General features: G+C 40.1%; 1 protein-coding gene across 5 annotated transcripts; it reads left to right on the forward strand.

The window, feature by feature from the left end:
• Nucleotides 1-145: 145 nt before the first annotated feature.
• LOC122867294 (melanopsin-A-like) lies at nucleotides 146-27,501 on the forward strand. Of its 5 annotated transcripts, none has more exons than XR_006375885.1 (11): nucleotides 146-534; nucleotides 6,101-6,237; nucleotides 6,475-6,608; nucleotides 10,794-10,997; nucleotides 14,501-14,672; nucleotides 15,068-15,229; nucleotides 18,230-18,337; nucleotides 20,162-20,333; nucleotides 20,461-20,575; nucleotides 24,420-24,491; nucleotides 27,165-27,247. XR_006375885.1 is itself a non-coding variant. In XM_044177916.1 (11 exons), exons 1-11 carry the CDS (start codon nucleotides 412-414, stop codon nucleotides 27,357-27,359), a joined length of 1,575 nt encoding a protein of 524 aa, XP_044033851.1. In that variant the 5' UTR covers nucleotides 153-411; the 3' UTR covers nucleotides 27,360-27,501. The 5 variants fall into 5 exon arrangements, 4 of the variants coding, with proteins under 4 accessions (XP_044033852.1, XP_044033853.1, XP_044033854.1 ...); XM_044177916.1 differs by having other exon boundaries at nucleotides 153-534; nucleotides 20,461-20,556; nucleotides 27,165-27,501; XM_044177917.1 differs by lacking the exon at nucleotides 24,420-24,491 and having other exon boundaries at nucleotides 27,165-27,338.
• Nucleotides 27,502-27,759: the final 258 nt, after the last annotated feature.

A 27,759-nucleotide genomic window follows, 5' to 3' on the forward strand; every position in this document is an offset into this window, starting at 1 on the left:
CCTGTAGAACACCCCTTAAGGGGTAAAAACGGAAGGAAGGAAAGGGAGAAGAAGACACACAAAAGGGGTTGTTGATTTGAGAGGAAAAACTGCTCCATGGATTCCTTTAAGTTAAATAAACAAACAAACAAACAGAAAAATGGCTATTTCTATTTGCACACACGCACAAGTCTACTGACACACTCGAAGGCATCCCCGGAGCAGGGATTGGACGAGAGACAGAGAGAGGGAGAGCACTTCTTTCCCACCCTACTAGCCTACCAGTAGTCCTGTCAGAGTGAGCTATGAGAGCAGAGCGGCGAAGATGACGGGACACTTGGACTCCTAGACCGCCTCATAGCCTACAGACTGCACCTCTCCGGTCCACTTTTCTCACACAACCGCTTTTCATTTCATCACCGTGGACCGGGAATGGATTCTAGGCTGCTGATTGGGCCTGGGATGCCTACACCGGACCCGACCGCCCGGGGACCCTGGAACATCAGCTCTGTCAGTCCGCACCGGCTCATGGAGCTGTCTCCAGTCGCTACAACTGTAAGTATCCTGCTCCCACTCTTTTTTTAAAACTTTTTTTTTTTTTGGTTTGTTTGTTTTTGGTTGCTTGAAGGAATACCCAACGCTGTGCCTCGAGGGCTCCTGTGCGCCGCAGCGATGCGTAAACGCGGCAACATCCATCCAGAGCAGCTAAATGCCAACTCACCACATCTGGCAAAACGGGCAAAGAAACTGTCAGGTTTATGTTTTTATTTGTTGTTTTCATTCCTCCACTAGACCATTCATAAAATTTGAGAAATATCGCATGAGTGAGCGACATGTTAACTCTGAATGAATGAATCACACCATCCTCTCCTGCGCATCTGCGCTCCGTTCATTCAGCGGCGGACGTGAAGGCAGGAGTAAAGCGCAAATCCCGTTACCTGTTTCTTCAGCCTGTACTACTGTAGGAAATGGTTTTTAAAAAGCTGCTGTTGGTGAAAGTAGCTATTTGTCACCTATTTGTTTTTTTGTGCCGGCAAAAATGCCATTCATGTATTTTTGTTACAGTATTGCTCATAATTATCTAAATTGAGTTTTATGGCTCTCATCTCCTGTCAGTATTCCTGTAACATTTTAGATGACTTGTGTGTGCTCAGTAGTGACTTTTCTGATCTGGTGTTGCATTAAATGGCGTTAATAGACCTATTTGATTACAATTTGTGCCATAACAAGCCCAGAATCCTTAAATTAGACCTATTTGTGTCCTAATCTTAATTCACCACATGCAGGCTGTAGGTTGAGTTCAGCTCAGATCTTTATTATCTCAAACGAGGAAATTCTGTTTGCAAAAAGGCAGCAAAAAAAACAAAACAACCGAAAACAACTGGTTTTGTAATATGCCAGCTCTGACATCACTCACATCCCCTCTGCAGTCTCATGTACACATTTTTACTCCCAGATATGTGGTCACCAGCAGGAAGAATGCATTCAAGTCTCATGGATGAATCATACTCCATCTCTCTTTGTCTCCCTCTGTGTCTGAAGGCGGTGCTGATTTGAGAGACATACTGAGAAACACATGGGTGCACTGCTACAGCAAATGTAGTTCAACAAGTGTGAATGGTTCAGTTTGGACTCTGACTTTGAAGTACAAACCTGCAGGCTTCAGTCTCTGTAGTTTTTGTGGTTTGGCCTTCATGGTGGGAGTGTTAGGAAAGCTGATACTGAAGCTGCCTGAGGGCTCAGCTTCTACTGAGACAGATGAGATCTTCTATTCCGCAATAAGTGTGGTTTTTATTTAAAAATTCTTTAAAAAACTTCTGTGTTTCTCTCTAGAGCCCTCTTTTCCTTTTTCCACTGTTTGTTGCTTTTTCTCTCTTAATGATCTATCGAATCTACAATCACTGAGTAATTAAAAAAATATGAATGTGTGTATGCATGCACACACACTATTGTGCAGAGGTGTGTCTATGGAATGAAAATGATGTGAGTGCTGATACGATTGTGTGTGTGTGTGTGTGTGTGTGTGTGTCAAGTTCAGTGTTAACTGGTAAACAAATGCGTTTGGCTCTGAAGTTGCAGAAAACCATTTATCTGCTAACTTACTGATACGCTGATTAACGACTTTCCTGTGACTTGTGGCAGATTCAATGGGCGGATAATCAGTTGTGCAGTTAGTGCAGCATTCATCTTTATTGTTAAGTCTCTGGACCACTGAAAAAGAGGTAGTAGTAGTTTTTTACATTAGCATTCAGTATGATAAAAATGATAAAAGTGAGTCAAATATGAAGCAGATTAGGTAAGATTTTAATTGTGCAAACAAAAAAACGAAAAGTAAAGAAATAAAATGACTGAATTTTGTGAGTGAACTGATCTTCATCTACTTTTTCTAACCAGTCCTGTTATTAATACATCAGCACCTTCCATCATTTTTTCATCAGTGTATATTTTGGGCTGGACAACATGGTGGAAATCACTATCACGATATAAAAAGAATATCTTTCCAATATTGGTATATGTCCGGATATGGCAAATGTATGCAGAATAGCATGATAGTTTTCAGTGCAATTAACTGTGTTCCACTGTTATGCGTTACATCAGACAATTTATTCATGTAAAACAAAAGAAATATGATTTTGTTTTACTTTCTTAATTACAATTTGCTTTTTACAACATTATTTTGGAAAGCAGAATCGTATAAAACAATATATCATTATGATGTGCTTCCACTGTGAGACAATAAACAGTAAGTAAGGCATAACACGGGATTTATGTTAAATGATTGTAATAAATGGCACAAAGGCTAAGAACCCCTTGAGAGATTGAACAAATACCTTCGTCAGACATATATAAAGTAATGCATACCTGCTAGCCAATCAGAATCTAGAATTCTCAGTGCCCCATAGTACAATACTGAATTATCACCTGTAGCACAGTAGTTATGTGCAAATGGAGGTCTTCATTTACTGTTCAGGCTCAATCACTGAGTCACATTGTTCCATGGCTCTCTGTTGTAATATGACACCTGAGTGGCTACAGAGTCACATTTCTCGACTGTAAATGAACCATTGCACCGATTATCATCAGCATGATGACGGTGCCACTAGAGGTCATTTTTATTTAAAGGGAAGCCTTTCAGCCACGATTATTAAATTAGCCTTGGCTGTTATAGAGTGATGTAGTGTGTGTGTGTGTGTGTGGGTGTGTGTGTGTGTGTGTGTGTGTGTGTGTGTGCACATGTTACATATATGCAAAAGTCAATTACAGTGCATGTGTTTGTAAGTGTGCCTAGCTGTTTATGCTTGTATTACCCGCATGCATTTTTTAATTCAGATAGAATTGGATGTTTAACTCTCTTCCTCTCCTTCACTCTGTCTCCCACTCTCTCTTCTATCCCTAATCTTTGTCTTCTTTCTCTCTCAATTTATTTGTCTTTGCCTGTTCTAAATCGCTGTGCATTTGATAGCCACAAGACCATTTACATTTATATTACTTGCTCTCCACTGATGAAGGAAAACCCAGATATGCTGGCACCTTGCCTTCAGTACGTGCTCACAGACGGTGAGTATAGAGAGATATTATCACCCACTATTTCCATCTTTAAATCCCACACAAACATACTGTAGAGGAGATGTTCATGCCGTGCCGCTCACTGTGCCTCTCTCTCCTCTCCTCTCACCATGTGATCTGCATGAATCTGGCCCTGAGCCGCCAGATCCAGGAGAGAGAGGAAATGTGAAAAAGGAAGGAAAGCAGTGATAGAGAGATTTAGGGAACAGAGGAACAGACGTGAAGGAGGGAATCAGCACTGATAGCAGAGATGAGAAAAAAAGATCCAGCAGGGAGATTGGCAGGAGAAACCGGAGTGGGGAAGAAATAAAGCAGGGAGGCCTTGAGTGTGATCCTCCACATCACAGATGACGGCGTCAGACTGGATCCAAGTGTGTTTACATTCCACACACACACACACACACACACACACACACACACACACACACACACCATCCTCCTTGTACTTCTATCTTTGTGAGGACCATCATTGACACAATGCATTCCCTAGCCCCTTAACCTAACCTTAACCATCACAACTAAATGCCTAGCTGTAACCCCGACCCTCACTCTAACCATAACCTAATTCTACCCTAACCCTTAAAAAAACCAACCTTAACCTTCAAACAGCACTTTGAAGTTGTGAGGCCAAAATGTCCTCACTTTCCAAAAATGTCCTCACTCTGTAGGTAAAAAATGTGTTTCAGTCACTATGTAGCAAGTACAAGTACACACACACACACACACCACTGCATATCACCATCACTCACTGCACTTGTTACTTGTCAGTAACATATCCCCATTACCTTTTCACTAATTTGCTTACATAACCTCTCCATCAGTTTTCACTATACTATTCAAATGTCCTCCTTTTAGTAACAGGAGCTTGTGACGCTACAGAATAGACTGCTGAAACAGATGTTGGACACTCAAGCAACACACATGTGTGCTTAAATGCGGCAGCCAGGATTAATGAAAGGAGACAAAGGAAGATTTAGCTTAGTGGAAGTAGTCCTGGTGAATGTGTGTGTGTGTGTGTGTGCGCATCTGCTTGAAAGAAGCACAGTGAGATACAAAAGGAAAGTGTCGCAGGGGAGTGTGTCAATCTCTGCAATTAATTCTCAAGTGGAGGTGTGTGCTCTGAGGTGCAGAAGCTTCTCAGAGGCAGCTTTTAAGGAGTTACAAGGAACAACATTTTTTTTTAGCACATGAAATTGCTTATTATTACACAACTTTGTTAAATACTTGATTCTGATTGGTCAATTACGGCATTCTCAATTCAATCAATATTTGGTGTCAAATTATTGATTTCTTTAGTAAGTTTCCATGTAATAAGCGGGATTTCTGAAATATTTAAAATTGTGCATTGTTTATATCCACGTTTACTGGCCACCAACTGTCAATCAGTGAAATAGCGTGAAACCAACAACAGAATATGAATTGTGCCATCCTGACACTCGCGTGGGAGCATGATGCAAACATAATGGGGACCCACTCATATAAACATTGCTCCACAGTGCTACTAGTGGGCCACAGTGTACCTTTAAATATAAATCTGGGGTGCTGCTACCTCTAAGTAGTTCCATGTTGTGCTACTTTGTACCTCTACTCCACATACATTTTATAAGGAAATATTGTATGACGACATCATCAAACTACATCTTTTGTTATTGTTTTGATGTGAGAGAGCCCTAGTGGCAGAAAATTACATACTGTGCGTTTAATTGACAGATACAGTAATTGACAGTAAGCTAATGTAGCTGTGCCAGAGGCCTTGTAGTTTCTTCGTTGCTGACAGAGGTTGACAGAAGTCAGTATCTTCGTGACCTTCAAAAAGGGATAGTTACTGGAGCATGAATCATGGATCGTCATCTCTCAGCTCGTGAAATAGGATGAGCTGTTCGCTTGAAGTCACCTAATGATGTTTAAAACATCATGCTAACACTCCAAACCAATTATCACTCTAATTATTTTGCTAAAAATCCTTTTAAATTATTATTTGAATATAATGTGTGGTGTATTTGTGTGTATTTGTGGTGTATGGAGTGGGCTCCAGACTAAGTGGATTTTCTCTCACTCCAGGGATTTAACAGTTGCTGACACACTTAAGTGCCGCATTTGAACATGTCCATATAACCACATCTTGAATCATTATAGTCTAGTAAAGTTTTATTGCTTTAAATGTCAATTATGGCCCTCTTTATGGCAGAAGACATGAAGGCTTAAACACAAACACAAGAAGATCTCCTTGTCTTTCCTAACTATTATTATATTTTAGCACTCAAAATAATCAGCCTATAATTATATGTTATAAAGGAAAATGAAACTGAAAATGGATTTTGATCTCGTGAAATGGAAAATAGAAAAGCTTAAATGCATGAAAAATGAATTTCTCAGTACCATTCAGGCTCTAAGCTATCAAATTTCCTTTACAGGAAATGTAATGATCATGAGGCCTGCAGTTAAATCAGCATAGTTTTTGAGTGACATTGCTATCCTGTCATAACTTTACTACCTCTACTACTAACTCTAATACCACAAATTAACCCATTCCTTTCTGTTTTCCTGTTGCTAGGGTTCCATGGTTCCAAGCCACCCGTTTCCAACGGTAGACGTCCCAGACCACGCTCACTATACAATCGGTGTTGTCATCCTGGCCGTGGGCATCACAGGCATGCTGGGAAACTTCCTGGTCATATATGCTTTCTGCAGGTACTTTTGCACTTTGTATTTAGGCTACAGGTTTTGAATGAATCAATAAGCTTGTTCAAAACCACTTTTTTGGTATGTATCTGTGATAATAACATGTGAAAATAATATAAGATTTATTCATAGTCCAATATTAATGACAATATTTTAACAGCTGTGTGTGTGTGTGTGTGTGTGTGTGTGTGTGTGTGTGTGTGTGTGTGTGTGTGTGTGTGTGTGTGTGTGTGTGTGTGTGTGCAGGAGCCGGAGCTTGCGGACACCATCCAACATTTTCATCATTAACCTGGCAGTCACAGACCTCCTCATGTGTCTTACTCAGACACCCATCTTCTTCATCACCAGCATGCACAAGCGATGGATCTTTGGAAAGAAAGGTAACACATGCACACACAGGAAAAGAAGGTTTAACATTTTAACTTTATTGCATAACATTTTACACTTGTTTCATATATATATATATATATATATATATATATATATATATATATAGTACCTAATCCAACAACAACCTAAACACAAACTAATGATATTATAAACACTGTTTTACATGTGTATGCACACACACACACACACACACACACACACACACACACACACACATTAACATTTATACACACACACTAAATTCCAAAGGGCCTGTATTGTTTATCTGCCCTTTTGAGTGTCAAGATTGTGTACACATACACACACACACACACACACACACACACACACACTGCCATCATCTATCACCCTTTTCTGCTACAGTGTAAAAAGCAGCATCAAAGGCTTACTGCAGTATCCAAATCCCATCACTCACAAAGTGCAAAGCAAGTTGCTTGTCGGTAGTGTGTTTTACATTAGTGCATTTGGAGGGGATTGTTCTATAGTGTGTGTTATCAGCATGTAACCTAACAGAGATAGAGAGGTGGTAAAAGAGGCTCATACTCCACTGATCAAACACTGATAGTCGGTGCGCTGTGTTTTCCTTAAGGAGTTGTCCTGACCTTGACGAAGACAGCCAATCGCTGTCAGATCTGGAGCTCAACTCTGAATAGTGGTTACTGCAAGAGGACTACCATGGTACACGACATTCATTGTGCCCAAAGAATGAATTCTAATGACTTGATCTTCTGATTTTTTCTGAAGTGCCACCAACAGGATTTTTTTTACACTTACAATTTACACTTTTCCAACACTTATATGATAAGTGTTACGATATGCTTCTGTAATGTGACATATTTGAAAGTGAAATAGAATATGCAAATCATTCACGGATTTGATTTCATCACTCAAAAGTGATAGTGACGCTCCTCATTGCGCCACACGGATCTGATGTCTTTGTCTTTTCAGTGACAAGTGATATTTAAGTCACATGCTTCACGTAAGTCACGATTTATTCGTTAAGTTTCCATTGCACTTTGTTAAATTTTGTTTTTATTGATACACCAACTTTTCCACCTCAGCCAAGCGTAAGACTTTTTGAAATATTTTGAATTTTTTAAATCAAATTTCTGTGCTTCTGCTAATTTTTTAATTTTATGTGCAAATTGAAAATGCACATAAATAACGGCGTATGGAAAAGCATTTATTATTATTATTATTAAAATGATTTGCTCTTAACATCCTTGTTGCAGGACCTTATTAAATGATCTTTCCATTTCTGAGATATTTTACATATATTTGTTATCTTGACTTAACCACAATGCAGTGCAGCGGCATCATGCCCATTCAAGCTGGTGGGGCACAGGTTTTTTTATATATTTTTATTTTATTTTAGATTTTATTATTATTGTTTTTTATTATATGTAATTATGATCATTTTATATTATGAGTCATAAGTATTCTTCTAATTATGTCATAGATTATACCTCAAAAAGTCACACACCCCTTTCCTTATGGCATTAGTTTCTTCCAAAAGTGGCAGGATGAAATTGGTTCGCAACAGCAGGTAGGCGTGGACACAGCACTCACATCAATACTGGAGGAGATGTAGGCTACAGATTAACGGTGTTATGCTGAAGTGGTTAGTAGAGCATCAATCCCTTTTTCAAACATGTGAAAATTAAATGCAATTAGGAAGTCAACTAGTTAGGGATTCCTTTTGGAGTCTTGCACACAGACATTAAGGTAGGCATGAAAATCCTACACTTTACTGTTATTGCTCCCCCCCCCCCGTCTCTCTAAACTGGCTATACAGTAACCTCCCACAATGTAAAGTGGGAGGTTATTTGACATATATATGTCAAATTGCAGAAAATTGCTTCATTATTTATTTTTTTCTGGGGAAGGACCCTATGCCCCTGCTCTAATTGTGCCCCCCCAGAATTTTGGCTTGCATGATGCCCCTGATGCAGTGAACTTTGTTGTTAGACAAAATGCCCCAGGACTTTTAAATATTGTTCCTCTCTGGAGAATATCTGCTGTTCCTTGGGAGCCAGTCTGGACTTCATTATGACCACATCATAATATATATTCAATTGCCTGAGTGTTTTTGTTTGAGTTTCTTCACATGGGCAACACACTTCAGATTTTGTCTTGTGCTTGGATGTGATGACATGGCGCTGTGATTTCATGATGTGTGACTGGTAGGTGGTAGCTAACAGTAACAACACACTCTGAGCCTGAAGGGACAGCAGCTGATAAATATACTGATTATATTGATATACTGATTATAGACAAAAGTAAAAGTGTTTATCCTTTGCTCTGTGCAGAGATGGTGTCATGGTTTGAGGCTTTATGTATGTTATTTCCTGTCTTATTTTGAAAGACTCTCCTTCCCTCATGTGTCTGGTAGTTTTGCTTTCTGTCTTTGTTTGCTTTACCCGCCGGTTTTTGATTGTTTCCTCCACCCTGATTAGTCTCACCTGTGTCTCATTGTCTCCTTTCACCTGCGTGTATTTAGTCTGAGTGCTTCGCTTGTCCAGCGTCCATGTCTTTGTTTTCTGAGTATTCTGTTGGATTCTTCTTCTGTTTCTCTGGAACCTTGCCTGGATTTGGCTTTAGCTTGCTACCTGTCAGATGTGTTTGCCTTTGACCACAGCCTGCCTGACATCGGTGTAAGCTTTTGTACTTCATTAAATCATTGAACTGTATCTGCTCTGCCTCAGTGTCTGCATTTTGTGTCCTACCACTGTTTTCCTGGTTCACCTGCTTGACAACCATAACAGTTTTTCTCCCCATATTTGTCTCCAACCACCGGTCCATCTATCTTTTATCATGCTGCTACTCGTCTTCACCTGACACCCTGACTCATCCTTTGTCTTGGGCTCCTCTACCCAGTTCTCTACCTCATTTTCCCTTCCTTTCTCTCCTATTCTATATTCCATCTCTTTCCATTCCCTCTACTTCTCCTCTTTCTCCTTTTCCCTGCCTTCTATCCTCCCTTATTTATTTTCCGCTTCTTATTCCCCATCCTCTCCTTTATGCTTAATTCAATCCAAATGGGCTTTGTTACAATAAAATTAAGTAGTGTAAATGTCTTCCCGATGATACCGCTAGATGGAAATGCAGAAGATAAACAACGTCATTATAGGATTGATCGTCTTTAGTGTTTCCCCAAAAGACGGACCATCCAAATGACTCAACTCATCAACGTGGCCATCCCTCGAGCTATGTCGCTAGCATGGCTAACATGTAAAAGGGGAAAAAAAACTGTGGGTATAAACATGTGTTTCCAAACTTAGGTTAACGTAATTATATCATCCTTAGCTGTAGCTCTTTTCAGCCATTCAGCCATCCATTGAAACTGTAGCTTGAGTGGGGTCAGTCGAATTAAATCAAGTTGCTTATTTATACATCCAGCAATTACGGAACAACACTATCATTCATTTGGAGTGGTGTTTGACTGGTGATTATAAGTCCAATATCCACTCTCTTTTAGCTCTGTTTTGGATCTTTACCAACTTCTGAGGGAAATATCTGGCTTTTTAGCTGCTAAATGATCCACTATGCTCACCAGCTAGTTGCTAACTGTGTCTGTGTGCTGTTTGGTGCTGAGCAGTTAGTGTATTTTGGAGCTTTATTTTTCACTGAAAACTGCTGCGGCCAGGAAACGACACTTTGAGAGCAGTGAGAGTGAACCAAAACAGTAAAGCTGTGAGCTAAAAAAAAATTAGCTGAAACTCAGTATAAAGCTCAGTAAAGCCGAGGGAGCTGCAGTTTTGGGTGATAATTCTCTTTAGCTTCATCAGTACGAGTGACCTCTTTTACATTGTCATTTGATTTTGTTATTGTGAAAATATTGATTAAAGCCACTTTAATGTACATGTAACTACTTGCCATTATGATCTACTTAAAATTAATTATGAAGCATGTGAGTAACAGATGTTCTGTAGCTAATATATTAACAAAGAATACACTGAATCTGATAAAACTGACAAAACCACCGAAATTACCCATGTGTCCAAAACTGTCGATAAAACTGAGTTGTAAGTTTAGAAACACAATCAGCTGCGGTATTTCCAGCTGTTGTTCAAGAGCTGCAGGATCTACTGCCAGAAAATGCATTTATCCTGATAGCAAACATGTTTTTCATTCCTCTCTGCTTCTTTTTCCCTCCCTCACCTCTCTTGCTCTAGGTTGTGAGTTATATGCCTTCTGCGGAGCTCTGTTTGGTATCTGCAGTATGATAACACTAACGGTGATTGCGGTGGACCGGTACATGGTGATCACCAGGCCTCTGGCCTCCTTGGGGATGATGTCTCGCAGGAAAGCCCTGAGCATCGTGGCTGCTGCCTGGGTCTACTCCATGGGCTGGAGCTTGCCCCCCTTCTTTGGCTGGAGTGAGTACAACTGCACTCAAAAACCTGGAAGCCGAGTCATTATTGATCAGTGTGATTCCTCGGAGGGATTCAGTTTGTTGAGCTCTAAGTACTTCTCTCTGACTGTTTATATTTGTGTCAGCGTGTCATATTCTATGTCAAATAGATCTGACTTTGCCTTTTGTCAAATGCCAAATTACATTTAATTTAAAATCCGTTATCAGAAGGCAGGTAACCTCATGCTTACATGTAGCTGACAATAATTGATGATGTGGTTGAGGAGTCTTACTTTCCCTACTGGCTTTTTTTTTTCCTTTGTTGTAAGTACTCCCAAATACGACTGTATGTTGACGTTAACAAGTCAGCATCTGTTAGATTAGCAAAACTTTGTTCTACTTCTTCCACCGTCACACTGAACTCAGACTCCTGTCATGGTCACTTGTCATTTTTATTGGCTATCAATCTTCAATAGTGTGGGTCTTACCTAATATGAGCCTGTCAGAGGGCAGATGCCAGATTGGTGGTAATTAAATTCCCTAGACATAACAACAAATCCTTTTACTAGTACAACCTGTGCTGTGACAGTGCATACTGAACTGAAAATAACAGGAAACAGCTCAGATACTTTTACTACAAGGAGTCTGTCCAAACAGGACATAAATTATCAGAGGCCTAATGGGCACAACAAAAAACAATAGGTATTTGGAACTGTCAAGTTGGTCATCAAGCTGCTGGAGATTGACGATCAAGGGAAAGTATAATTGAGTGTCAGCTGCATAAAAATGAATTGTTGTGCGGATGTAGACAGAGAAAGGTAAAGGACCAACCATAGAGCCATGGGAAACTCCACAGGTCAGAGAAATCCCCAATGACAATAGAACAAGTCCTGTTTTGAAGAATTATGAATCAAACCAATTTAAAACTCACCCCAAGATAACAAACCCGTTGTCCATAAATGGGCTCAATAATCTCAGTAGACTCCAGTGCATATAATATATTGCATAATAAGAGAAGGATAACTGACATATTTATATATACAGTACATATACAAGTACATATACAAGTAATGCAACCACATTATATGTGAATGTATTCCTTGCATGTGTTTTGTTACAATTATTTTCAAAATGTGTGGATTATTATGATTTTCTTGTGAATAGTATTTAGCCGTTTGATAGGCTCTGTCTCTATGATGCATTGCATTCTTGTTCACAGCCAATTATACCATGAGTTTTCTATTTGTCCATCTTACATGAAAGAGGGTTTGCTTCCACTTTCATTGAATAGACAAATTGGACCGCAAGTTTAGAAGGCTGAACATATTGTATATTTATTCACATAGAAACTACACATCTTTTGGACACATATTGACATACTGTTAGCCCCTGTTGAAGTTCTGTCACTCTGCATCGACTGATTTCCACAAAAAATTCTCTTGGGGTTTGGAGCCCCCACTGCCACAACAGCTTAACACAACATGTAATAAAAGTGACTTATGGCTTCCTTCCGTGTCTGGAGAAAAGGAGTGTTTTTCAAAGTCTGCTGCTATGATATTTAGAAATCGTTGTGTGTATGTGTACGCTTAGTTGTGTTCTAACGTGTATGTGCATACCAAACAGTGTTAGTTTTAACAGCAGAAACAACCAGAGAGAGAGAGCTCCAACCGCTTTCTCTGATAGATTTTGCACGTGAGCCACTTAGGTCCCATAGTCATATATTAAAGCCTGAGCTTGACAGGTGGTGTTACATTTAAGAGAATACTGCATACATTTGTATAATACAGTTTTAGTCAAACAATCAGTCTGACGGTCCAACACTTCAGAGTGACACATCTCAACAACTATTGGGTACATCGACATGAAATTGGTAGTGAAATTCATGGTCCCCAGTGGATGAATTCTAATGACTTTGGTGATTCCCTTAGTTTTCATCTAGTGCCACCAGCTGGACAACATTTCAACTTGTGCAACACTTCAGTTCATGACAGAATATTAATGAAATAATCTTAGCTGTACTTCAATTAATGCTAAAAGCTTTGCACATGCTAATATTAACATGGATTTAAGAATAACAACATTATCTCTCCACATTTCATCAAACCACAAATTTTGTTTTCTGGTGCGCAATGGAATTACAGCGACATGGGGCACCTAGCACAGCTATAGACTTTTAAATTCTAGACTACTGTATCAAAATGTGCCATTACAAGTGTAATCAAGTGACACAAGTTGTGTCGTGTTTAATTTTAACATTAAAATTTTAAGTTCAACATTTGGGAAATGTGCTTATTTACATTTTGGTGGAGAGTTAGACATGTTACATTTTGTTTGTATAATATGTACAAAAACTGAAGTGTAAAAATCACAAGTTGTTTAAACTCAGTTTTTATACGATTAAACAAACAATATGTAACGTGTCAATCAGGGGGCTTCAGGGGTGCTGGTAAGTAGATTTTCTCTTCCTTTTGGACAGAGTCAAACTAGCTGTTTCCCCCGTTTCCAGTCTTTATGCTAAGCTAACCGTCTCCTGGCTGTAGCTTCATATTTAATGAACTGATATGAGAGTGGTATCGATCTTCTCATTTAACTCTTGGCAAAAAAGCAAATAAGGATATTTCCCAACATGTTGAACTATTCCCTTAAATAGTTTTTTTTTTCACATTTTGTGTCATCAACTGACACAGCCAGGGAAATTTAGAGGTCCTGAGATTCAAATCAGATAAGTAGAAAAGTGATGAGAACAACACAACCTATAGGTGTATAGTATGTAGAATTTGCAATCTACCAACATGATAAAATATGACAACTGGAATGTCAAATAAGGTGCAATTGTGGTAGTTTGGTGTTGTCACTTCCTGGTTTATTTTGTAGTATTCTTTTTCCCTTGTGTGTCTTGTGTTTTTACTTCCTGTCTGTGTTTTCCCTCCAGTTTTGATTGTTGGTCCTCCCTTGATTGTTGGCACCTGTGTCTTGTTATCTCACCTCCCCTAGGGTATTTAGTCTTGGTCTTTTCTTTGTTCTGGGTCGGATCATTGTTGTACACATGGTGTTGTTCCTTGCTGAGCCCTTGTCTGTGAGTTGTGTTGGATTCTTTGTTCTCCCGTGAACCTTGTTTGGATTTTTGGATTTTGGATTTTTGGATTTCGGCTTTTGTCTGCTCATTACCTGTCTGCTCACCTCTGCCTGTTCTTGCCTGCATTCCACCCAACAATAAACACGGTAGTTATCCGGCTACTTCACCCTGAGACTGCTTCCTTGTCATCTGCTTTTGGGTCCACATACCTGCATATAGCACCTCGCCATACGACAGCAATGTGAAATTCAGTGTTATCGTAAGGACACTGTACACTGGGAGGAGTGGCCAGGATAGATATAGGTGTTTATATTACAGATGCTAATAGTTGAAGGTCTTTCAGATAGGGAAGAAGCTGGAAGTTATACATTACAGAAACTAACAGAAAAATAGGAATTGTCAGACTTCATGGCGTGGGAAGCAACTATTAAAATGTGTATGTTCTCCCACAGGTGCCTATGTCCCAGAGGGTCTAATGACATCTTGTTCCTGGGACTACATGACGTTTACCCCTTCTGTGCGCTCCTACACCATGCTGCTCTTTACCTTCGTCTTCTTCATCCCTCTCTTCATCATCATCTTCAGCTACTGCTGCATCTTCAGAGCCATCCGACACACAACGCGGTTGGTACATGCACACACACTGTTTACGTTGCATCGATAAAGACATGGGTGCCCAAGACGGTGCTGTGTATGTATTGAAAATTATGTCTTGTTGATTAATGATGTGTCTGGGTTTTTCTATCGATTTCCACTGATGTATAGATAGACCTGAGCGATAATACTGCTTGTGTGGGCGGCGCTCTCAATATAGGTGATGAGGAAATTGTGTGTGTGTACAAATACAATACATGTCAATTAACTTAGCTGTCAAAATAAATTAACTGAAAAGAAAAATAAAATAAAAGCGCTCTTGAGAAAAGAGAGATCTTGAAATGGCAAATTTATCTCAAATTACATTGAAAATAAAAGCAAAAAAATAAGTTCATAACTATGGTGAGTGTGTCTGTGTTTGACAGAGCCATAGCAAAGATCAAGTGTGAGGGAACCAAAGACTCTGCAAAGAGGTTCCATAAGATGAAGAGTGAATGGAAGATGGCCAAGATCGCACTCATCGTCATCCTGCTATATGTCATCTCCTGGGCCCCGTACTCCTGTGTGGCCCTCACTGCATTCGCTGGGTAGGTTTGCATGTGTATGTACTTTGTCAACGACTGCTAAAGAGACATTTTTTAAAGTCTAGTGATGTCAAAACATCCATAAGAACTGAAAACCAGCAAAACACTATTTTGGGGGATATAGTTCATAATAATAAAGCAGTACTGGTAGTTTAGGGTTAAAAGGCAATTTATCCACTTTTCAAATGGATGTTCAGTCAGTCTTAATGGTCTATGTAGTCCATTGAAGCAATAAATTTGTCAGTGCATGTTATATTGATGAGAAAGCTAACTTCACCAAGTAGTACTTCCTGCATCCAGCGCCGTCCTTTGACGAAGTTAGAGGTACGGAAGAACTACAAGTGATTTCAGCTGGGATTTCTAGCTTCCGTGTCTGGGTAACCAGGGGCGTGGCCTAGATGCTGCTCAAAGACAGAACTTCCTTGTTATCTTAGCTTGTATTGCAAACTAGCTACGTTCCCAACAGCAAAAATGGCATCCCAAAATAAGTATGTGTGCAAAGGATGTTATCGACGAGGATGCATTTTTTTGCAGTGTTTATGCTGACTTGGATATTCAACCGTATTTATTCGAACCAGCCACACCAAAGAAATGCAACACAGAGGTTGAGAATGTGGCTGCATTAGCCATGTAAGAGCAACACTGGGGCCCCTCAGGGGACTGTCCTCTCTCCCTTCCTCTTCACCATCTACACCACAGACTTCAGCTACCACACAGAGTCCTGCCACCTTCAGAAGTTTTCTGATGACTCTGCTGTGGTGGGATGTATCAGCGGTGGTGATGAGACGGAGTACAGGGCTGTGGTGGGGAACTTTGTTTCATGGTGTGAGCAGAACCATCTGCAGCTCAATGCGACAAAGTCAAAGGAGCTGGTTGTGGATCTACGGAGGGCCAAGGCACCAGTGACCCCGGTTTCCATCCAGGGGGTCAGTGTGGACATTGTGGAGGACTACAAGTACCTGGGAGTACACTTAGACAATAAACTGGACTGGACCAAGAACACTCAGGCTGTTTTATAGGAAGGGCCAGAGCCGCCTCTATTTTCTGAGGAGGCTGAGGTCCTTCAACATCTGCCGGACGATGCTGAAGATGTTCTATGAGTCTGTGGTGGCCAGTGCCATCCTGTATGCTGTTGCATGCTGGGGCAGCAGGCTAAAGGTAGCGGACGCCAACAGACTCAATAAACTGATCCGCAAGGCCAGTGACATTGTGGGGTGGAGCTGGACTCTCTGGCAGTGGTGTCAGAGAGGAGGATGCTGGCCAAACTACATGCCATCTTGGACAGTGTCTTCCACCCGCTCCATGACGTGCTGGTCAAGAAAAGGAGCACCTTCAGCGGAAGACTCATCCCACCAAAAAGCACCACAGAGCGCCACAGGAAGTCATTCCTGCCTGTGGCCATCAAACTATTTAACTCCTCCCTCTAAGGGTTAGACTGTTTGACCCTAGGTCACTAAACTGGACATTGAACATTACATCTCCGCCATAATTAATAATAAGTGTGCAATATTCTGTGTAATACTTCCGTGCAATATTAGTTTTCCCCTTGTTAGTTTTTATCTTATTTATTGCTACTGAAACTATTTTTCCGCTTATTAATATTATTTATTACATAAGGAGTTACATTGTATTCTAGACTGTACTTTCATCACCAACCAGTAAACCCACTTGGTACTTGACACTTAGTTTATCTTATACTTATACCGACAGGATACTTAACTTATTTCTGACCTGTTTTATAGTGTTTATTTTTTTCTAGTACTTTCTCCGGTGTGCACTCACGTAAAGACGAGCTACTGTAACAAAGAGTTTCCCTACGGGGATCAATAAATAAAGTATTTCTGATATGGCTGGCAGGGACCCTCCAGAACCTGAGCCGCTGTGAGCAAACAGCCACTGGTGGTGCCTTTGCTCATATTGAAAGACCTCCGATGCCTAAAATTGCGATGCAAGTTGATACAAGTTACTGGCATAAACTGAAACTACTGGCTGCCTGGAAGATGGGACATTAATCCTGATTCAGACACATTTTAGAACAAATGGTTTAGAGCTAATACCCAACAAACATACATGAACATGGAATCATACAACAGATCTTAGCTAAACTGGCTATAATCGATATTTTTATAATAACAATGTATCAAATGGCACTGTGAAAACAATGTGACTGAAAAACAAGGTTAGCTTTTGGAAGCTCTTACATGTCTGAACAGTTGGCTGATGTAGCCCTCACCCATTATTGTAAACTATAAATGATTCTACGATTCAAACCCAGTGCAGGATGTCCAGTAAGAGACAGAGGGGTGGAGCTGAAGTTCAGAAACTTGTGGTCAAGCTTCTAAACCATATACAGTACATCCACACACACCCCCACTAGTAATTTTCAAAGTGCAATAATGTGGTTCTGAAAATCTGTTGCATTGCAACATTGTTGCATATATCGTATACACACATATAAACATATATATATATATATATATATATACTATGAATATGCACATAATTACAGATTCACCCATATATGCATTTCTATGTTAGAGTACTGTTAATACAAAAGAGAGAACGTACAAATAGGAAATCTTAATCTCCCTAATATCAAATATCAACTGCACATGCGTGAAAGTTTAAAAGCTTCCACACGATATCCATAAACAATGTGACATGCTACAGTAACGTCACGGGAATGATCCAGGCTGTGTAGAGATCAAAAACAGAACAGAGCTAAAAGAGAGTAAATATTGGACTTATATTCACCAGGTGGACAGAAACACGACTCCAAATGAACAGTAATGTTGCTCCATAACTGCTGGATGTGTAAATAGGCAACTAACAAGTTGCAACATATCAACTTTATAAGGTGGTGTAGTCCCTCATTTGTCCAGGAATTTTCCATCCTAGAAAAGATTTCAATCGTAGTCATCTGGACACTGTTTTCAGTAATGTCTCATTTTTCTTCCTCTTGCCAACATCTGTCCCTGCTCTCCACTCTCCTGACTCTCTCAGGTACGCTGACAAGTTGACTCCATATATGAACTCTGTTCCTGCTGTGATCGCCAAAGCATCTGCTATCTACAACCCCATCATATATGCCATAACACACCCCAAATACAGGTAGGATGCACACTCAAGTGTTGAGTTTCATTAACAGCAGATTAAATTAATGGAAATAACATTATGCCGAATTATCGGACACCCAACTATTCTCTTTCTCACTCTCTCAAATTCAAGTTTGCTTTATTTGTTTGACCATAATAATAAGTACAGTTTTGCCAATGCAGGTTGTATGAGGTTTACAATGTATATATAATCATTTATACACTTTACTATACTATACAATGTATTATAAAGATAAATAAAGAAACAAAAAACTTTACAAACAATAATAACAAATAATTAAAAAATATAAAAATACATATGATTCAATGAGACATACATGTTTAACAATCAACAAACAAATGATGGTTATGGTGAGAACCATAGAAGAAAAAAGATTTTTAAAAATCAAACAGGAGGCAGATATTTCATTTCCATGTGTTGTTCCTCTGGATTTACCTCAGGCTGGGAAATGATTTGACATATTTTGCTGCATCCATGGCAATGTAAATTTTTTTCCCCAAGTAAATATTGAATTTTATTTTGGTCTGAGAGTGTGTCGAATTCTTGGTTTTGCCCTTTCTCTACTTGTTGTTGACAGAACTGACTCAGTTTTCTCTGTGTTGCCAGGTTTGTCTGTGTCATTCAGTCCATGTTAAATTAATGTCTTTCAGTTTGTCGTCGCCCTACAGTGGCCAAATAATCTGCCATCTCTATTGTCTGATCAGCACTAAATAGAATGGAAGATTATTTTCAGATTTTGTAGTAGATGCCCAGTATTTGGTTTCAGATGTCAAATGTTTGGCACAAAATTTTGGTGGAGCACATTACTGATCAAGGCACATCATCTTTGATTTTAGTAGGCATCATCTGACACAGGAGTTAGGCGTTCTATTATAAAATCAAATGAATGTCATTAATTCCAGTTTGTGGTTGTGAAACAATTTTAATTCAACACTGATACTAAAAGTTTAAAGAAACAACAGAAATTTTATTCACTAATAAACCCAGAAAGCAGTACAAAAACATGTGTACACTACCCCTATAAGTAGGCAGCATATGCGTGCAAATAGACAGAGTAACTATTTATTCTTTAACTACAGTAGAGAGAGAGAATAACAAAAGTAGTAGCCCAAGCAGGGGATGAAGTCAGAGTACAAGAGCTGGATCCCAATGGACTGTTTTACAATTCCAAAACTTAAATACATGCCAGGTTAGGCATGATGCACTGCGGAATAACTAAAAAGGGTGGTAACATGGCAAGGGCATTCATCCTTCCTGTCCCATTGTGTGGTGTGTAAATATCTTGATCCTTTTCAGTGCGGAAAAGATTCTCCCAGACTCTAAGGTGGTCATGATGATTTTAGCAGTGTCAATGTTTCTGACAAAACTGACTGCAGGTTGTTGTCATATATTGACCTCAACATAGACAGTGCATTGTTTCCTGTGTGCAGTTCTGTTTACTTGTACAGACACTGCAGCTCAGTTTCAAGTTTTGCCTTGTTTATGATGGGCCATATGTTTATTGCACACTCAAGCTTTGTACAGGGAAAAGCAACAAGCTTCGCTGCAATCAAATGGTCACTTTTGCAAAACCTATTGCACGCCTCCTTCAAAACTGCCGCTGTGTTTGTTTTACTGTGCCTTACACTGTTTTGTGCATCTTGAGTGACAACATCTGCTCGCTCCCGCAGCTGGTTCATGTCATCAAATACATATTAATTGACACCACCAGTGAGCATCCAGGGATGTCATGAGGCCCCATACTTCACTATCACATACAATACACAATACAGTTTGTTCACTTATGGATTTGAATATTTCTCTCTCTCTCTCTCTCAGGTCAGCACTCAGCAAGTATATTCCCTTCCTCAGGGTATTGCTGTGTGTTACTGGCAGAGACCGTTACAGCAGCAGCAGTTTCCTGTCCACCCACCGATCAACCCTCACCAGTCAATCAGAAAGCAAATGTGCCAGCAAGCCCTGCAACAACTCCCTGTCCGAGAGCGAATCAGTGAGTGTATCTCATATCTAATATGGTATGTCTCTGTCTTACACTTCCTATTACAAATGCTTTGAATTACGAGTTGCTGATTTTAGTCTTGTGTGTCTGTGATTTTGTCTGTGTGTTGTTGTCTCAGGCCCGCTTCTCAGACACAGAGGAGGACTGCTCGTCTCGGACGCTTGTCAGTCATCAGTTGTCCACAGTTGTCAAACAGGCCAGCCAGAGGTCAAAGGTGAGAGGTCACAACACGGGTGAGTTTGAGAGAACTGCTGCCCACGACCCCACTGGCCCGGCCATATGTCTCCTCTCACAGATCAGTGAATATCAGGGTCTGGTTTATGTCAAAATACTGTTACTTACATACTTTAATACGCACTAGTATGTATTAAACTGAAGATTTATGCAATCTGAAAGTCATACATTTCTAACTTTATTACTTTAAGTGTCAGGTGTAATCAGACATAGAGAGGGCTCAGTTTAACTTGTGTGATTTGCCTCTGTTTTGGCATTACAGCATGGCTGATCTTAATCCTCTCCTTAATTTGAGAAGGGAGGTCATGTTGTTTTGGAGTCCTGTTAAAGTCAATAGACGTCATGTTTGTTTAATATTATAAAGACTACGGTCTAGACCAGCTCTATAAGAAAAGTGCCCTAAGATAACTTCTGTTATGATTTGGCGCTATATAAATAAAATGTAATTGAATTATGTTGTGTATTTCATGGCTTCCAGTGTGGCTGTTCATATCAGGTACAAACAAATCTGTCCTGACATCCCTTCCCAGATAGTTTAAGACCAAACAGCAACCTCGGGCTGAAAAATTAAACCAGCGCGAAAGTGCCAAAAACTGCAGTTCAAACACCTTGACCCATGTGACTCTAATGACTCTCACATGACAGCCAGGTGGACTAATGACCCACGTGTAACCTCAATGCCTCTCAAGGAGTTAATGACTCTTCAGAGGTTAAATGCCTTTAGCTCTTCAGTCAGACAAAGCCTTTTGGATGAGAGGCAAAACATCTTCAAGAATCAAAAAGTTGGTGCGTATATTGTGGACAGCCCACAGTAAAGATCAGAGGTTATTAAAAAAAAAAGGAAAATTTCCTTTTATATTATATAGTGAGCAGAATCAATGTGATGTACATTATGTGTGGTTAAGGCCTTTTAAAAGGATGGAAAAACATACATTAATATTTGCTTGAAATGTAATTTTTAGCATTTTAACACATCTACATATTGCGGCTTAGTAAACCCAGTACTTTTTATCTTAACAGTGCTTCAGGCATCGTGCTGTCAGGCCAATAGAAAGTCACAGGTCATTCTATATGGGGCATCCGATATATGGAGCATTTCCGTCTTTCAGTCATTATCTACTCACAGAAAAAACACAAGCAACCCACATGTTCTCACATATACAAACACACACATACAGGCGTATTGCCATGCAGGTCAGGTTCAGTGAGGACTCCATTACAGAGGGTCCAAAGACTAATCCATTAATCTGGGTCTTTCAGACTTAATCCACAGCTTGCATCATGTGACCCCATGTTTTCAACGTACTGCACATGTTGGCAGACGAAGACGGCTGATTGTCTAGGAGTCTCTGACCATGACATGATCAGACCGGATGCCAGCGGCGAAGACAGAAACCATCTGGAGGCCAGTGAAGAAGGCGGATCCCCTCTAGAGGCCGGTAACGTGGCCTGAGATCAGGACCGGGGTCTAATGACTGTAGATCTGAACCGAAGGCGGGCAGCAGGACTGGAGGCAGGTGATTGCTGCAGCACAGCAGAATGTTCCAGAGACAGCAGCAGCTCAGAAGGTTGTTCAGGAGACTGCCGCAGCTCAGAAAGTCCAGGAGGTTATTGTTGTTCAGGGCCTGGTGATTCTAGCAGCTCAGACACAGGCAACTGCTGCAGCAGTCCAGGAGGTTCAGGAAGCTGCAGCAGCTCAGGGGATTCAGAAGTGTGCTGCAGCACCGGAACAGATGACAACTGCAGCTTGGCAACAGGAGACTGCAGAGGTCAACAGGATCTGAAGACTGCTGCGGTCAGCCTCCCCTGCTCCACAGGAACAGGGGATTACAGCAGCTCAGGGGCTGGATTCAGCTGCATCTCCGCAGGGCAGGAGTGTGTTGCAGCTCAGGAGATTCAGGAGTCTGCTGCAGCACAGAGTTCAGGAGGCTGCAGCCCAACCAGAGCAGGTTCAGGCAGCTGTGGTGCAGGAACTGGCGACCGGGAGATCAGGTGCAGGAGTTGGTCAGACCATAGATTGGAGACCAGGCAGGACTGATGATGAGGCACTGGCCAGCTGAGTCTCTGAGGTGCTGGGCAGCTTACTCTCTGGATCGCTGGGCAGCTTTGAGGCATGACATCTGTGGAAGCCACATTTCCTCCTGGAAGGCTTCCCAGAAGGTAGCTCCAGGCTGTGAAAAAACTGAGGCGTAGGCAGGGGTGCAGGCTTGAGGCTAGCAGGCCAAAAACCAAGCTGATGGCTGTGAGGACCTCCAAAAGCCAGGCTGGGGCCAGCTCAAGACAGGCAGGTGGCTGGCTAGCCGACTCAGAACAGGCAGGTTGCAGGCTCATGATCATGAGCCTAATAGACCAGGGTGCAGACTAGAGGCTAGCAGGCTGATGAACAGGCTGAGATGCAGCCAGGTTGCTAGTGGGCTAGATGCTAGCAGGCCAAGGTGCAGGCAGAAATGAAGGCTGAAGGCTAGCATGCTCAGGACTAGCATGCTGATGGCTAACTGGCTGGGAAGCAGACTGGAAATCAGCCAAGTCCTAGAGTACCCCTCCCTGTGTGCCATATTCAGACCTGCCTGTCGCTGCTCATTACTAGGGCCATTTCTCCAAGTGTCTTTGATCCATATCACATGAATCAGCTCACAAAGTTCATCCAAATAGCCTGCTGGGTCCATAGCTTGGTCAGATCGTACTGTTGTGAGATGTGTCAAGCAGGGTAGCAGGAGAAACCAGGGATAGGACCCAAACACAGACACTAAGGCTGAGCAGGTGCAATTAAATTAATTTAATGGTAAGAGAGACTTACACTGAAAACAGGCAGGCAATGGTCAAAACCAGGGAAATCAGTCCAACAAGGCAACCAAATCCGACAGGGAGCAGGTGAAGTACATAATCGAAAATTCAGACAGGGTCCAATAAAAAACACAGAATAACTCCAACAGAACTCACGGGTAAGAAAAGGCTGGGACGCTTGACACAGGGACAATGACGATCTGACAAAGAACAAAGGAAGCACACAGACTTAAATACACTCAGGTGAGGGAGACAACAAGACACAGGAGAAAACAATCAAACTGGCGGGAAAGGCAACCAAAGACAGGAAGCAACACTACCCGACACATGAGAGAAGGAGTCTTTCAAAATAAAACAGGAAATAACATACATAAAGCCTCAAACCATGACACAATCTCTGCACAGAGCAGAGGATATACACTTTTACTTTTGTCTATAATCAGTGTTTACCAACTTCAACTCTAAGCAATGTCATTTTCAACCAGTGACGTAAAAGAAGACATGTGCGAAAATGTACTTTTACCAACATATTTCACTTTGTGATTAGTATAACCTTTACTTTGCCATATTTTCATTTTTTGTCCGTTTGGTCTTGTAACTGATTTTTGTGACAAAATAGTTTTTTATTACAGTATTGCCTATTTTATTTCTTTACAGAAACTCATTTTTGGAATTCTAGGGTAACTCTGAAGTACTTTTAATACCTGATACTTTTAGACTTAAAGGAATAGTTTAACATTTAAATTCGCTCATAATCTTTCTTGCAGTGAGTCACTCAAACCATGAGATTTTAGGTGCCCCCATTTTCAGTGCTAATGCTAATCACATTGCTATTGGCACATGTGATTGTTACTGGCATAAGCTGGGAACTATGGGGAGGAAATAACATGACTTTTCAAGAGAGACGCTCCTCTATCTGAAAGGTCCATGTTCAAATCCCAATTTGAAATCGCTCTGTATTTAGTAAGACTGTGATGTAGAGGTTCAAATAGTACAAAAGATCTTTTGATTATAGGCTAACTAACACTAAATGGCTGTGTTTCTGTGCGTACTGTTCAGACTCTGACAGAGCCTGAAGACATCTCCATGTCGGACATCAATCTGCAGCCAACCAGTCATCTGCCTGCTACTGTAAGATCCCACTGATCATCCACCTCTTGCTCTGTGCAGTAGATGTGGCATCTGTTTTGTATCACAAAAATCAACAAATCCCATGAAAAAATTAAATCAACAAATGTATCCTAACAAATATGGCCTGTGTAGAAAAGGGCTGATTTAGTTTATAATAAATATATAAATAATTTTATTCTGTGCAATAGAACTCCATTGTTGTCCAAACACTAGTGCAACCTCCTTACTTCATTACAGTGAACAGCCATATGTTTATTTCTCTTAGCTCATTGTAATTGTATCAGTACCATAAAGTAACATTTTTCAATATCATTATTTTTGTTAGTGTGTGTATTCTGTCTCTTTATTGTGGTGTAGTCCAGTTATTTAATGTACCTGTAGTGCAGGATGTCATGATTTTCACAATCAATACTGCTGATTGGCCTTTTTTTCATGATGCTTGTTACAGTAATGCACTTAGTATAAGTACCTAAAATTCACTGTTGTAGCTTCACTGTTAAATTTACACTATATACAAACTATCTTATGGTAATGTATTGCTGCCCACCATGACAAAAAAATGCCCACTTTTTTTTATTTCAAGATATGTTTTATGATATGACGACACATTTTCTTGTTATGACCACATACCAAAATATTCAATTTTAACAAACTTTTCTCATAATCATTATGTGTGGATTTGGTGTCAGATACAGTCAGTAACAACACACCAAGTGTTTCCATGAGATACACCTGTATGTCGTTTTAACAAGAACCATTTCTTGTTTTTGTGAGTTGTTTTTGTGTAATAACGAGAAAGTTTCATGATATAAGAAGATGAAGTAATATGTTGTTATAACAAGAAACGTTAATCTGTTAAAAGAGAATCATTTGATAGTCACAGAGAAAAAAACATGAACAATATCGATAGAACATTTAAATATTTTCTTTTTATCACAAGAAACTAATGTTAAATTAATTGTGTTTTAGATGAAGAAAGGTAGTTGTGATTACATTATGCTGACGTTATGGTCACCTGATCAAACAAAAAGATGTGTTTTAGATGAAATCATCATTTGTGATGTACGTTGTGCAAAAGGGAGTAACATATGCAACACACAACTACTGTTATTTTCGTGGATTGAAAAGTGTTGTCCTTGTTATTAGTTTATGGAGTTCTTGTCACATTGTAATGAAGGCATATGTGACTCAATGCAACATTATTGAATATTTTATTAATATTTTTTGGACAGCAGTGGAGTTCAATGGAGTAAAAGCTACGTCAGGGTTTGTCTACACAGAAGTCAATAAGATAAATTTCTTGTTTGTTTTGGTCTTTTCAAGGGATTTTTATAATAAAAAGCTGCATCAGCCTTAACCTTTCCCATCTGTTCTGCCCAGGTGTTTTGTTATTTGTGTTTTAGGGCTATTTAAAGGGGCATGTCACCCATTCTACAACACTGCTCAATGATTCTACCACATTTAAAATAGCTCAACAAAAATAACTCTGAACTATGACTATGAACAAGCTGTTTTAAAAGTGTAATGTGAAATGGTTGGCATATCTGTTTAGTACTTCATTTTTTTCCCTTGCCAATTCTAGTCAATACAATCAACCATGCTTTTCATCCTGTCCAGTTTCATTAATTTCCTGCTGCTCTGACATCAATATTAATCAAAAGAAAATCAAAAGCTTAGGAGCTTCAACATGTCATCATTTGCTCATACTTTCACACCCAAACCCCATGTTTCCTGAAACCAAATGAGAACACCAGAGTAAGCTAAATCTGAAGCTACAGCCAATGGCTTGTTAGCTTGGTTTAGCATAAAGACAGCCTACTTCTATCTGACGGTAACAAAATTTGCCCACCAGCACCTCTAAAGCTCACCAATTCTCACACGCTTTTTTGACTGTATCTTGACCATAAAAAAAAGAACAAGTTGTGGTTTTACAGGGGTTATATGCATGACTATTTCCTAGCTGGGAGCAATGACTTTGTGAGTCTCCACTGGTTGTCACTGCACTCGCCAAGGAATAGTTCTGCACTGTGAAAAAAAAAACTACAACTTTAGGTACTGGTTGGTTGATTTTGTTATCTTCAGACAGAGGCAGGCTAGCTGTTTCCCCCTTTTTCCAGTCGTTATGCTAAGCTAAGCTAACCTGCTGCTCGCTTCAGCTTCATACAAACATATGAGTGGTATCGATCTTATAATCTAACTCTCAGCAAGAATGCAAATGCCTATTTCCCAAATTATAGACATTTTGGCCAAAACTACAAAAATAAGAAGTTGTAATAAAACAGAATTATCTTTTAAAAAATCTTTTTGAATATGCTCAGCTAGAGTACTTTTCTCTTGTAGTGCAGGGCTATAGATGTCAGAGGGTCAACCGGGTGATACAGTCCATCACCACCACTCCATCAAGGGCATTGTGGGAGAGCCATTCATCAATCCAACCAATCAATGTCTTTGATCAGCTGTGACTGTTTCATGTCTTGTGCAGGTCAAGTGGAGCAGAGTTGTACTGATCCAAATCACAGCAACAGTTGATAAAACGTCATTCTCTCCCTTAACCTACACCTCTCGGGTTTTGTTTTTCACACAAATATCCAGCCCACCTATTCACATTAGACATGTCGAGTCTCAGCCACAATACCTGAACATCTCTCTCTCTTCCTCCCTCTACCTACACAGCTGAAGAATGTGATGGAGGAGTCGGGGCCAAGGACTAAGACAACATCATCCATCATTGTCACCTCCATATCCAGCCCATCTATACTGCATAGTCCCCCAGGTTTCCATGGCAACCTCAAATTGACCAAAATTTACAGCCCGGTTGCCAAGGAGCCCCTTGACATAGCCAGGCTGGAGACAACAGCAATACCATGAACAGTGTGTGTGTGTTTCAGTATTCCCTTCCAGGGGACTTCTTTGTACCTGCACACTGTTTGCTAGTTATGGTAACTCAAAACCAGAGCATGCTCTTGTTAATTTTTTTGCACAACAGAGTGTGAGTATGTGAGCGTGAATGTGTTTTACTTTTTCTGACATATCATTGTGGTTGGAGATGGTTTACCTCAGAGCCGGATTGAACAAATTAGCCTTAAAAACACAATGTGAAAAGTCCTATCTCTAGGGCTGGTTATCAATTAGATTTTTATTGATTCTTGGTTCAGATTCTTGTCATAATATTTGAGTAGAAGAAACCAAAATATGTTTTGTCATAAATTATTTTCTGATTCTCTTTGGTTTCAAGGTAAAATATACCATAAGTCTTCTTTATCTTGCC

The sequence above is a fragment of the Siniperca chuatsi genome, linkage group LG20 (genome assembly GCF_020085105.1).
Source record: "Siniperca chuatsi isolate FFG_IHB_CAS linkage group LG20, ASM2008510v1, whole genome shotgun sequence".
NCBI lineage: Eukaryota > Metazoa > Chordata > Actinopteri > Centrarchiformes > Sinipercidae > Siniperca > Siniperca chuatsi.